The following is a 13,584-nucleotide window of genomic DNA, read 5'->3' as shown; positions in this document are numbered from 1 at the left end:
GAGAGAGAGAGAGAGAGAGAGAGAGAGAGAGAGAGAAGAGATAGCTCCACCTACTTCTGGTTCCGGCCCTTCCCACTGCTGGCTAAGCACCGCCCACCACTGGCTTGACTGATTAGCCCAGGAGAGTACGGAGCTGCTCACCTTCTTTCCCAAGAAAAGAGAGAGTCCACGCTAGCAGACTTGTGAAAGGGAGTCCCCAGATCTCCCCCAGTGGCTGGAACAAGAACACTGATCATGGAAACCGATTGTGGAATTTATTTAGAAAGGCCGTGCTCCATCAGTAGTTGCAAAATACAGTAGTTACAAAAGGTGTGAGAAAGTAAAGAATGAGGAACACATGGCTACAAATTCAAACAGCAAGGCAATCTGGTGAGCAAGAATCCCAAAGTCCCACTTGGAAGCATGCATTCCCCATCATGTTGCTTTGGGGCACTGTGGGAAATGGGGTGGGTGCCCAGGGAGGTCCCATGCTGTTTCCCATGCTCACCTTAACCCCACCGGACTGCAGCCTCTGAGGACTCTTGCAAAGTCCAGTTCAACCCTTGAGTTCCCCACTTCTGCTCCAGAACAAAGCGGAAAGGAAGGTCGGGGTGTCGCCAGTCCCCCCCCCCCCCGGCTGATCTTTTAGCCCCTAAGACAGCCGCCCCCTCCTTCAGTCATCTTGCTCCATGTCCGCAGCCCTCCACGAGCCCACATACTCCGAGATCTCAGCCGTTGTCCTCCTGGCTTCCTTGGCTATCCTCTGGAACCTGCGGACATAGACGAGGACGACGAAAAGCAGAATCGCTTGCACAAGGATGAAGAGGAACAGGCAGATCTGCATGATGAGTGCCATGCTACAGTACCAGTACTGGCACGTGGAAAGAATCTCATCCTCCAACAAATAGGTAACGATTCTTCCTTCAAGGTGGGCCGGGGAGGTGCAAACGATGTTTCTGTACATGGTTCGATTCTGCTGCCACTGGAGCCAAGAGCGCAGGTAAAGGATGTTGCAGGTGCAATCCCAGGGGTTGCCCCACAGGGAGACAGTGTGGAGGTTCTTCAGACGGTCGAAGAAGCCACTGGGGATGAAGGTGAGCTGGTTGTTGTTAAGGTAGAGCCTCCTCGTTGACGAGGCAAGGGAGGTGGGAAGGTCATCCTCACTGAGGCCGAGCCCTTTGCAGTCAATGATATCATCAGTACAGCTGCACCAATGAGGGCAGGTGGCGGTGGCCAGAGGAGGGCAGCCGAGGAGGAGGAGGAGGAGGAGGAGGAAGGCCCGCAGAAAACACATCTTCAGCTCTGAAAAACAAAAGCCTGGCCACTTAACCTGACCCTTCTGCAATGCTTGTCCCGGATGGAGGGCTCACGGGAAGCAATGACAAAAGGCACTCAGCCTCTCCCAGCAGGGCCACCTGGTGTTGCTGAACAACAATGCCCATTACCCCCACCCACTGGCCTCGGGGCCTGAGCAGTAATCATCACGCACTGTTGTATATTGTTGTTCCATTGCTGTCATACTATGCATATCATTGTTACGCGCTTGTTATCTTACGGGCATATTGTGATTTTATTTTATTATCTATTGTTGTTAATTGCTATGTTGTAATTCGCTTAGAAAGTCCTATGGGACTATTAGCGTAGAACACCAATTTGATAAATAAATTAAATAAATACTAATCCCGCAGCACCTGCAGACCACAGGCTGGGAAAGCCCAGCGGCACATAACAGGCCAGGTTTTAAAGGTTTGTTCAAGTTCTCCATCCATGCTCAGGTGAAAAGGAGCCATGATTCCGTACCTGACAAGTACCCACTGCAAGGGCTGCTGGGATTGCCCTCTTCTTTGCCACTGCAATCTGCCTGCCTCTTGCCCTGGCCCAGACGAGGGAGGTCCTAAATAGAAGGAGAAAGAAAAGCTCCCACCAACTTGCTCACCATCTCTCTGTCTGTCAAGCAAGCCAGCGAGGGAGCCATGATGAAGAGGATGTGCAGAAAGGGCCACCTGGTGGTGAGAAGACAGGTATCCATTCCCTCAGAGAGGGGACCCATTGAAGGAGTTTGCTCAAAGGCCACCAGAAAGCTAGGGCTGGCACTGCGTTCAGTATTTAAATGCACACAAAGGCAGACCAACGTGGCGGGGGGGGGGATTTGAGTACCCCAAGCCATTCTCCAGAGCATGTTGGAGCGGTAAGAAGTCCCCACAAATAAATCCGTCCATGGAGAGAGAAGTTATTAATTCAAAAGATCAAAACAAAGTATCGGAAGCTATCCAGGTAAAACCTTTAGATAAAACTGTATCACTAAGAACTAATTGGTGTTTATTGGAAGGGGCTGGTTGGAGTGTTTGCGAACAAATCTAGCTCTGTGAGACCAAAATTCCACAATGAATTCTCATTGCTCACTCCAACCAACAAACACCTGGAGCACTTAAGTCCATTTACCTAGATCAGTAACTTAATAATCCATGGGGAATTTTTGCTCTACCTACCCCCCTTCTATTGCCAAGTTCTGGAGAGAATGCCCAACAGAGATGCCCAACAGAAAAATCAATAGATCTGGGACATATTTCATATTATTCATTTTTATATAAGAAAGAAAACAGAAATTGGTCAAAGGTGAAACTTGGGGATGTTACGCAGGTAACGGGCCACAGCTGTGCCACAGGAGGACTTTGCTATAGGTCTACTTCTGTGTAAATTCTGCAAAATAAAGTGCCTTGGGGCAGCACTTTGGATTGCCTGGTTCTGGCTGAGTTAATTCTGGGGTTTGAAATGGGCTAGCTACCCTGCTGCGCCCAGTTTTTAAAAAGATCAGGTAGGAGCAAGTGATGTGACAGCTCATCCTCTTCCTGAGATACAGCCCACACTCATCCCATGAATGTGGATTTGTTGTACCTGCCTCCCCAGGATCCTGACATAATAGAGATACCTATCAGCTTTCTCGGGGCATTCAGGATAGGCATGACTCCTCTAGGCTCCAGATAGGCATGACACGGTCAAACACTAGAATAATCAGCTGTCTCAGGGTTTGCATGATAGGCTTAGCTCTCCTAAGCTCTAGCCCATTCAAATGTCTAGTAACTGCCTCAGAGAATTCCCTCAGAAAATGGAAAAAGCTCACCAAAGACGTAATGGGCAAAGATTGCTTAGAAGGTGTAAATTAAAAGATAAAAAAACTTACTGCTAACCAAATCTGCTTCTGTATATCGCTTGCTCAACTGCTTATGTGATTCTGTAACTCCCCATTGTCGCCATTGTTCTGATTTCTGTCAAAAACTGATTGTATTGTTTCCCATTTACCGAAAACTCACTGTGAAGCTATAAAAACCTCATTCAAACTCCACCCGGTGCCGCATTCTAACCATGAATGTTGGTCCCTGCAAGAAATCTTGCAGGTAATAAATCTCCACTTTACTTTACCATCCGGTCTCTGGTCTCGTCTGTAACACCGCAGGTACAACAGATTCTTGTGTGTCTGAACCCAGTCAATACTGGCCTAGAAGTCCCAACACCCTAAAGCAGTTCCCAGTGCAACTGATTAAAAAGGGCTGTGGACTTACCAGTTCAGGATAGCTCCTCTCCGGGAATGAGAGCCGAAGTGTTGCTAGCTGGCTGCACAAGACACAAATGCACCGCTCGGCAATCTCCACCGAATGCCTGCATGTGCCGGAAAGATAAGGTGCGGGGCAGAGGGCCCTTCCAGCTGATGAAGGGGCTCCCCAGCGCAGCCCACAGAGAAGTTATATTTGCGGCACTGTCTGCAGGCAGAGTGATAAAGAGAAAGAAAACATCAGACGGATTCTCTAAAGTTTATTTAGTTGCTGCCTATTTAGTTCAGCTACTTTTATTCCACTCCTCAGCCAAACCAAGGCTCTCAGAGCATCTTTCAATCTATTAGCTAAGTTTTTTAAAGCCCATCCCTGCCCAAGGTTTACAAGCTGAAAGAGTGGCACCAAAGGAAAAAGGAATGGGAGGAGGAGGAGGGGGAGGAGGAGGAAGAAATGGAGATGAAGGCAAAGGCAGAGGAGGAGGAGGGGAAAGTAAGCAGATTTTTCAGCAGGATGGATAGAACAGCTCTGCTCCTCCTCTCAACTCCCAGGGAAAGGGCAGTTCAGCTGAAGCAGGTCTTGATGTTCTCTTTGCCAGCTCCTGTTCCCCAGCATCGCTAACAGACTTGGCTGACGGTCACAAAGAACAGAGCCTTCTCTGTAGCGTCCGTTCAGTGGTGCCACGATCTCGCCACTGTGGCCTGCCTGCCGCCGGCTACGCTATGCTTTCAGCATCAGATCTTTCCTTTCTACCAAGGATTGAACACCTCTAAAGAGCAAAGGGAGGTTATATCCACTTTTTAAAATAGGCCAAGTTGTATTAACATGCCTTAGTTATTTACATGGCTCAAATTCTGGTTTTTAAATGTCTGTAGTGAAAATATAATATAATATATATGTATATTATATATATGTATATTATATATTATATGTATTATATATTATATGTATATAATATATATATGTATATTATATATATGTATACATATACATATATGTATATGTATAATATATATGTATATAAATATAATATATATGTAGTGATAATATGATTGGGGTGTATGTGATTATTTGTATTTTAGACTGTGTTTCATTACATTTTATGAATTACTGTACACCACCCAGACAGCCTCACATCTTGAGTGGTACAGAAATAAAAATCAGTATTAGAAGTAGTAGCAACCGTAATAATAAAAATAAAAGTCTTCCTCTGCCTAGCGATGCAGCCCTTGCATTCTGCTGCACACGATGCTGCTTGCATGCCGGTTAGTGCATTTAGTCTTAGGATGTGGCCCCAGGCGCACTTACCTGCAAGGAAGCATGAATGCACTCAGCTGGATTTACTTCCAAGAAAACATGCTTAATACTGGGCAGCCTGCAAATCCCTCACTTGCTCTGTAAGCTGGATCAAAAATGGTTAGATGAACATAAAGTCAATGCAAAAGTACATATTGCTATGAGAAAAAAAATCATGGAATAGGAGTTGGAAGGGGTCAGAGGGCCATCCATCCATCCAGCCCCCTGCTCTGTGCAGGACTCCAGGTTAAACCATCCCTCTCAGGTGGCTGACCAGCTGCACCTGGAATGCCTCTAGTGTGAGGTTCTTGGTTCTTCCTGTAACTTGGGCCCATTATTCCATGTCCTGAACTCTGGGATGATCAAGAAGAGATCCTGCCCTTCCTCTTTGTGACAACCTTCAAGTACTTGTAGAATGCTATCAGATCTTCCTTTAGTCTTCTCTTCTCAAGGCTGAACATGCCCAGTTCTCTCCATCTCCCCTCGAATAAGACAAGACTTTCATCTTATTTATATCAGATAAAAGGAACCTGGGGCTTCCCCTTTTTTTTGGACTACAACTCCAGCCAGCCCCTGCCAGACCTGGCCAATGGTCAGGGATTATGGGAGCGATGATGCAAAATGGTTAACCGTGCTGTCCAGTTCTAGGCAACTTAGTTTCATTATGCTAGAGCATTGTGTTTGAACGGGTGAACCGAACGAAATGCCGTAGCTATGTTGTATCAGAGCACAGAACCTCTCTGAACCCAAGGGCCACATTTACTTTTAGACAAGTTCTCGGGGGCCGTATTCCAGTGACAGGTAGGCCCAAACACCCAAAATGCAAATACAACCAACATATTTTAGCTTCAAGCTCTTGGTGCTGCTAACTCGGCCTGGGCTGGACTGTGCAAAACCACCACCCAACTCTTGGTGGTCAGAGGAAAGGAGTAGAACTAGGGGATGGGGGGTGAGCCTCTGAGGAATTCTAGAGGGCCAGATTCGGCCCCTGAGCCTGAGGTTCTGCACCCCTGAGCCGCAGTCTCACAACAATAAAACAGCACCCAAAATAAGACTGTCCTAATGTCGTGAGCTGCAGTTTTTCAGCACCCTATTTCAGGGCCCTGTATTAAGATGCAGATGGTCTATTGTGAGTACGCGGCAGGGGAACGGGGACATAACAGCTCCCATTTCTGTATGTGCAACTCCATATAGCCCTGGTGACAGATTTGCGGTTGTTTTCTGTGCCGGTTCAGGGGAGGACCTCGAAAGATGGTGAAGACAAACCCGTTGTCTAGTGCAGCTGAAGATATGCAGACCATGTCTTCAGTAAGTGACCGGCCAGGTTTTACTGGAAAAAAGTTTCAGGCCAACATTTCCAAAGATATTGGAACATCTTGTACTACCAGGAATTTGGAAGTCCCGTTGATCGTTTCCCAGGAACAGGAAAGTGCCAAGGCTGATGGCGTGTCCTTGGACTGGATAGAGCTGGCAGTAGGACTGAAGGCTCTGACAGCCCAACAGCATATGCTATCCTTAGTTAAGAACAAACGTTGACCACATCCTGAGAAAGAAGGAAGTGTGCCATGCAAGAAAACAACAGAGTCATACACAGGGAAGGCAATGCCAGGCCAGGCACAAAGGTTTGAACCCAAAATGTAACAGTCCACCCATCCTTCAAGAGTGCCAACTGGTTGCTTTAAGACTGTCTGCTTTGCAAGGAAGTGGTGGAGCCTGAGGGAGTTCTGGTTGTCCAGACCTCAGTCTGCTTTCAGGTCGCATTGATGTCAACAAGGAGATCTCCATTCAGCCTACCTCACTATCCTTCATCCTGGAGAGAATCCTTGGGCTGACCAAAAGCTCTTCACTCCAATTCTTGAACTTGACCACTTGGGGACCAAGCATCGTTCAGGCTGATGGTGGTCAACTTTTTGCAGGAGCCCTGCTCTGATCATGGCAGAGCTAGAACCTGGGTATTGGGTGGCCTAGGATCCAATAAATGCAATGGCTTCCTCTTGGGGCTGGGCAAAGCTTTCTTTCCTAGTCTCAGACACTTTTACATGCTTTTACCTATAACTCAGTCGCTTTGTCATATTTCTCTTTCTCTAAAGAACAAAAGAGAACCTCTCAAAACATTATGTAAAGATGCATTTCCTCTCCAAATATCCATTTAAATGTGTATTTTGACACATTTAAAAAGCCCAAGAGCTGCAATGCAGCAGCAGTGAATGGACTATTAATTCAGGAAAAGCAAATCCGGCCATTTTGTATAGCAGAGATGTAGAATTTCAGGGCGTTCTCCTGGTGTCACTGCCTTTTCTCCAGCCACTGATCACTGGTTTGGTTTCCAAGCTTTTCCTCCTTTCTAAGCAATCAAAATGCCGCCTGCTGAAGGGGTGGCAAGAGCTTTAATCTAAAATATGCTGGTATTTTGGCCATGTTCCCTTTGCCTCACGCAGTGGCAGGATCCCACCTGAAATTCAGCTCTTTAGAAATCCTTTACTTTTGCTGTCTAGGAATTTGTAAAGCTCAATACCGAGTTAAGTTCATGGACATTAATTCACCAGTACAACAGAAATGCATGGTTTTGTTTTTACTTTACTTCATAGATCAGTTCAGGTAGTAAACATTATATTAATAATAATAATTTTAATAAAATGGATATATTTAAAAGGATCTGTTCTCTTTGATCACAACGACAAAATGTTCAACAGAAATTTACAAAACAAAAACGAAGAAAGAGGAAGGGGAAAGCTGTACAGAGCAAGGCAAGCGTGGGTGTCACAGAAGCAGTTGCAACAAGCCACAGTTTACAATGGGGCTGTGACGGTGTGGTGTGGGAGCCCGAAAAAGGCAGGTGTGCGGGGAATCAGCCTCCCACCCCGGGAAAAAAAGGCATGCAGAGCAGACTGTGAGAACAAACACGAAGCTCGCACAGGAAACCAACCCCCAGTTGCAAGAGTGAGTTGGCCAGAAGGAGGCTTGTTGCTTCTCCAACGAGACACTGCATACCCAAGGCCCACGTGTTGTGGGTGCAAGCACAGGCTTTGCCCCCAACAATCCCCAAAAGACTCCCAAACACAAAACCAGCAAGAGCCTGCCTGGAAAGCTAAAATAGACTTTCCTTTAACTCTCCGTCTAGCAGCTTCGTAAATGTCATGGTTTAGTCTGCAGCGAACCCAGAGTAGGCAGTTCAGATCAGACTTAGCATGGTTGGGGCTTTTTTTTGTCATCGAACAACTGGAACGGTGTTCCGGCACCTTTTCTTCCAACGGATTTTACGAAGTGATTTTGAATCGCCTGTCGGCGCAGCAGGTCAGCAGCAAACATCACTAACATAGTGCCTGCGGGCTGCTTGTGTGTCCGCGCTGATAGGGCGCTGCTCGGCTTGAGATTGGTGTGTGCGGTCGCGCGCCGAGTGCTTACTGCTGGCAGCGACGTGAGTTCCGGCACCTTTTTTTTTTTTTTTTCAAAAATAGCACTGAGCATGGTGGTGGTGGGAACATTGAAAATCCAGGTTGGACCCATCCTGAACTACTCCAGAGTATCAAAGGACAATGAGAAGTCACTGCTGATGGGCGCAGATTTAAAGGACCGCCTGTTTTGGCCCAGAGGCATAACCTGGAGGGGAAAGAGTGAAGCGTTGCTTTTGGGCTCATCGCGTTTTGGGTAGTGCTCAAGTACGGGCGAGGGGAAGCAGAAGGGCCTGGATGAATTCCGTGAGCCCCAACATCATTTGCTTCCCTTCATTTGAGCCAGATTGTGCCACCCCGTAGCTTACTTAAAAATAAAACAAAGCAGTCACTGAGGGTGCCAGGGCCAGTAGAATACTAAGGGGACCTGCCCCCTGCGGTTCCACCGCTGATGTATAACTGGCCAGCGAAACGATCAGTTGAAACCCATCAGGATCTGTGCAACCTTCAACAGACCATCATCAGTTGTGGAAAAGCAGCTTCTAACAAATCGACTGTGCTTCCTTTTCTTTCAAGCGCCCATGTAGTTTTCCTGAATCCGACATCATCAACTACAGATTTCACCAACCTTTCTGGTACAATTCAGTGTAATGTTGGGGTAAGGCAATTTCCTTTAAGGCAACATCTCTCAAGCTTGCTTTTGAAACTCAGACCAACACACACACCCTGCACCCAACCCTTTCTGGGCTCCCCACTCTTTTGAGGACATCCCTATCCAAAGACTGCCCAATGACCTGCTCTCCGCTAGGAAAACGGCTCCTCCACTGTGGAGCAGGGAACAACCTCTAAATAAATAGAGTGTTTTTAAATATTTTTTTTAATAGGAGTGTTTTCCTCTCCTGTTTCTCCATCACAAAATGGCACTCATCGTTCTCTAAGGATGTCTGCAAAAGCACCACCCAAGCCTCAACAGTCTAACGGAAAGATCTTTCCCAGGGGCTTTGCTAGGCTGGCCCTCTGGCCTTCAACATATTTCCAGGGGGCCCAAATATAATTCACAGAACGCAGTATCCACTGGTGCTAATGAAGGGGGGATCCTCTCTGTAGTTTATCTGCTAAGCAGGGGGCAATTTTCCAGTGGACTGTATCTAGGGAGGGAAGGGTTAACTCCACATTCCCATATGTTCCTGCACTTTTCCCAAAAAGTCTTTTCCAAGCTGGTGAACTATTCACGGATTCAGGGTGATCGGGGTCAGGAAGCACCTTCACAAAGCTGGATGAGAAATTAACAGGTTGTCCTTGCCACCTGTGAAATCCAAACAAACCTAATACTTCCATATTTGCATATCTCAGTATAAATATGCATATTTTATGCAGTCATGTACCCTACGGGCAGGGCTCAGTAATATCAGCGATGCCCCTGACCCTTGCCCTATCCTGGGGTTCCCCTGGTAGCCGTTTCACGATCTTTCCAAATTCTGCAATATTTTACAGATGGACATGGTGGCGTTTCCGTAGACACAATAGTTTTACTCCTGGTTTTACTCCTACTCCTGGTTTTACTCCATCAAAGTTCACCGCAGCATCATTTCTTCTAAGCACAAGTCCATCTTAGCCCCCTTCATGCATGACTTGGTGTGAAGGGTCTCCTCACACAACCAGGAGGAGCAGAGACCACCCCTCCGGTTCTGCCCCCCATCTCCTGCCCCACTAATTCCACCTCAAAGTACCACGCCTCATCAACTGAGCACCCGTCATCCAATCAAGGGTCTCTCGCCAGCAATTCTTCTCCATGCACTAGAACATTGTCTCCTCTTACTCTCCAACCGTCTGGTTTGCACAGACTTCCAAAACCAACTGCAGCATCCTTCTCATTGGTTTGTTTTGCTCTGAAGACACCTGAACGTTTAACCTCACAATAGATTCACGAAAGATCCACTCTAATTCAAAACACACCGAGCAACATTTACTGCCTGGATAGGTGGGGGTGGGTCGTGGTGTAGTGCAATCACAGCATTCCTTGTGCCTTCCGAACTTCCCTACAATCTTCACAGTAGCTCGGGGGGGGGGGGGGTTAATTTTCCCAGCAACAATCTATTCCCCCACCCGCGTGATGCTAAGTATTGAAATGAGCAGTGACACGCCATGAAAGCCCTGCTCCTAAGCGCAGGAGACCTCTTGGGAGCAGGTTGTTGATCTGAATCAATGCACCGGCTTGCCTTTAGGACCCTCTTCGGGGATATCGCTACGCGGAGGGCCAGAAGCTCCCAATTCATTCCAATGGATTTTACGAAGTGATTTTGAATCGCCTGTTGGCATAGCAGGTCAGCAGCAAACATCATTAACACAGCGCCTGCACAGGGCCAGAAGCTCCCAATTCATTACAGCATGCAGCCATTGCCTTCAGGCATTGCTTTAGCCCTACCCTGCTCTTACAGGCAAGATTAATCTGCCACTGCCGTCCTGCAGAGCTTGGGCTTCAGGAGGCATGGCATTTGGGTTTGGATTTGTTTTGAAGAGAAGTGCTTTTTTTGCTGGAAGCAAGACGAACGAGTCAGCCTTCCCCATTTCAGAGCAGACTTACTGTTAATGACAAAGGAAGTGACTTGTGTGAAATGTCACAAGCACATTTAACAATGCAAGTGCAAGTGCCTGCAAAGGAGTGACCAGCGTGTCTTAAAACGTGTCATCGCACCCTCGAAGCCATGCTTCACCACCCATGTGAGAACGCTGGAAGCTGCTATCTTCATCTAGCCCAGTATTGCATACTCTGACTGGCAGCCGCTCTCCAGAGCTGCAAACAAGGATCTCAGAGAAATCCAAAATGGATTCAGAGGAGTTCGATGTTCCATGAGTAGGACTTGCTTTTTCCTCCAAGTCACACAAATGATGCAAATAGTAAGGACAGGGCCTCCGTCTCTGCAGAGGATGCTCAAAAAGAAATGAGAATAGATTCTGTTTTGTACAAAGTGGGGGCTGGGGACTCCCAGAACAGAGCACCAAGGAGAAAGAAAACGCAGATAACAGACACGGGAGTCATGCTTCTCTGGAACCCACAGGAAACAGCAGCTTTCCTGAAGAGAAGAAAGAGGCGGAAATGGGCACGATCAACGCAAGAGGGAATCCACTAAGGGGAGGAGAGCAATGACTAGGACTGAGATGTCCTAAGAAATGGGAACTGAAAAAGAGGGAACTGCCTCAAGGATTCCATTTTAGGACCTCATTTGCTGGAACAGCAGGGAAGTTAATGCGAATTACTCTAAACCTCTGTATGACCTTTGTCTGGCATTACTGGACAAGCTTCTCTTGTGTTTCCTATAAAACCCTTGACCTGTAACCTACAGCCAGTTTTGCTCACTTGCGATTTAGCATCATAAAATAGTCCTTATGCTGAACTCCAAAGGGGGAGAAAGACAATCACGGCATAGGCTTGCAAATAGGGGGTTTTTTTTGGCAGGGCGGGGGGGGGGGGGGCTATCCTACTTCACAATAGTGCTAATGCGCACTTGCACATCAGTCAAATTGCACATCATTGCAATTTGAATTAGCACAGACAGGGCAAGCTTCTGGTGAAAATCCATCCATAAGCAGATGGCAACAGAACGAGAGGCACCTGGCACTTCATGAAACAGACAGAACGGTTTGGAAAGGTGCATATTTCCAGTCCTGGGTAGAGAGACCACTATATAACTGGGGGTTCTGTTTGACAGGACACGTGAGGGACGGAGCCTGGGTTTTCTGTATGGAGAGGAGCTGCCCGATGCTTGAGTCAAGGTTCCTTCCGCAGGGCCCGGCTCTCCCAGGTTACCACCTGCTCAGTTCTGAGGAGGAGGCTGAGGGGCAGAGGACTTGGCAGTTTCAAGGTGACCTGGAGAAGGCTCTCCGAGTGCAAGAACCAACCCACCCTGGAAAAAGAGGGAGACCTTTCAGAATCAGACATGGATTTAATTCTTTACCTGGGCATTTAAATCCATTTAAATCCAGGCATGGATGTAACTCTCTTCTATCTCAAGGAGAATCCTATTTTGATTTATTCTGTACTGTGACCACATAAGCTCGAATTAAAAAAAGAGGAAGAGATGAAAAGAGAGACTTGCTTGCAATGGATGAGGCTCTTGGGAGCTACCACACTACCAGTATATATAACAAGAACCAACATTTGGACTGCCCACGTGGGATTTTTCCCTGCTCCCTTCACTCCACATGGCAAACATCTACTTCTAGTCCCATCTGTCTGCATTTCTCCCCCTCCCCACCAAACCCGGCATTTTGCAAGCAATTCATCACACCGAAGCATCAAAAATTACATGGAAAATCCTGGCACACATTGAAGGAACAGCGAAAGAGAATGCCAAAGGCACGATAATGCTTACTTCACAGGACCTCCAAGAGGAAATGGATTCAGGGGGAGGTTTCGGGGCATGCCCTGGAATTGAGGACATCTGAAAGACAGAAGGGTAACCGAGCCGTGCCTCCTCACACACAGACACATGCGGTGCCGTGGAATGAGCACATGGGTCCCACTGGTCTCCTTCAGAGCAGCGCATTATCAGGGAAGCCCAGGCACAAGCAGCAACCCGTCATTGTCACTGCTGCAGAAAAAAGAGCAGGCTTATCTCTTGTCAACAGGCCCCTCTGCCTCCAGGTGAAAGCACCGCCCGCTCCGGGTCAGGGGCTCCCACTTAAGGAGGCCTCTTCCTTACAACATCGTGTTGGTGTACAGGAGGAAGAGGAAGAGGAAGAGGAAGAGGAAGAGGAAGAGGAGCTCTTACGAGGAAACGGGGGCTGAGCTTGCTACCCAGGCAAGCCCTGTGGAGGGTGGGAGTGGGCAATATGGATCCGAGAGGCAGCGGGCAGGGCAGGCTGGTAAATATCCCCTCCTTCGCCCTCCACTGCTTCAATCCAGTTTCATTTTTCTTTCTTAACAGAGAGAAAAGACAGAAACAAGCAAACGATAGAAGGGGGAGACATAACGCAGAGGACAAAATTCCTTTGTCGTTTGTAGCCGTGCAGAAGACATTGTGGAAAGCTCACTCTTTTTTCCATGCCTGCGGCACAGGCTGCTCTGCCAAGGATACACGGGCTGCGATCATTTGACACGTACATGCTTCATTCCGCCTTTGCGTCTGGTGATCTTAAAGCGGAAGCCAGGACCCTGCGTCCCCCCAGAAGCGGCTGGGCTTCCACTACCATCACCCCGACCACTGACATGCAAAGGGCTGTCAGGAATTGGAATAATGGGGATACTGGGACAGCACTTTCCCACTCCTTCCCTAAAAGCAAGAGAGAGAAACAAGCGGATGCAGACTTGACTACCACATTGCATGGGGGACGAGGGGGATCCAGGGTGTGACAGGCCTGCGAATTAT

General features: G+C 47.6%; 1 protein-coding gene across 2 annotated transcripts; it reads right to left on the bottom strand.

Moving 5' to 3' along the window:
- Nucleotides 1-235: 235 nt before the first annotated feature.
- On the bottom strand, nt 236-12,666 carry GP1BB (glycoprotein Ib platelet subunit beta). 2 transcript variants are annotated; one of them, XM_044440835.1, is made up of 5 exons: nt 12,589-12,666; nt 4,836-4,929; nt 3,540-3,737; nt 1,780-1,873; nt 236-1,281 (listed from the first exon to the last, which is right to left on the bottom strand). In XM_044440835.1, the coding sequence occupies exon 5, from the start codon at nt 1,271-1,273 to the stop codon at nt 653-655; it is 621 nt and encodes a 206-aa protein (XP_044296770.1). In that variant the 5' UTR covers nt 1,274-1,281; nt 1,780-1,873; nt 3,540-3,737; nt 4,836-4,929; nt 12,589-12,666; the 3' UTR covers nt 236-652. The 2 variants fall into 2 exon arrangements, with proteins under 2 accessions (XP_044296770.1, XP_044296771.1); XM_044440836.1 differs by lacking the exon at nt 1,780-1,873.
- Between the last annotated feature and the right edge of the window lie 918 nt (nt 12,667-13,584).

This window comes from Varanus komodoensis, unplaced genomic scaffold (assembly GCF_004798865.1).
Source record: "Varanus komodoensis strain SLA01 unplaced genomic scaffold, ASM479886v1 scaffold38, whole genome shotgun sequence".
Classification (NCBI taxonomy): Eukaryota; Metazoa; Chordata; class Lepidosauria; order Squamata; family Varanidae; genus Varanus; species Varanus komodoensis.
The sequence above is the reverse complement of the archived record's forward strand: the minus strand, read 5'-3'. Positions and strand labels throughout refer to the sequence as shown.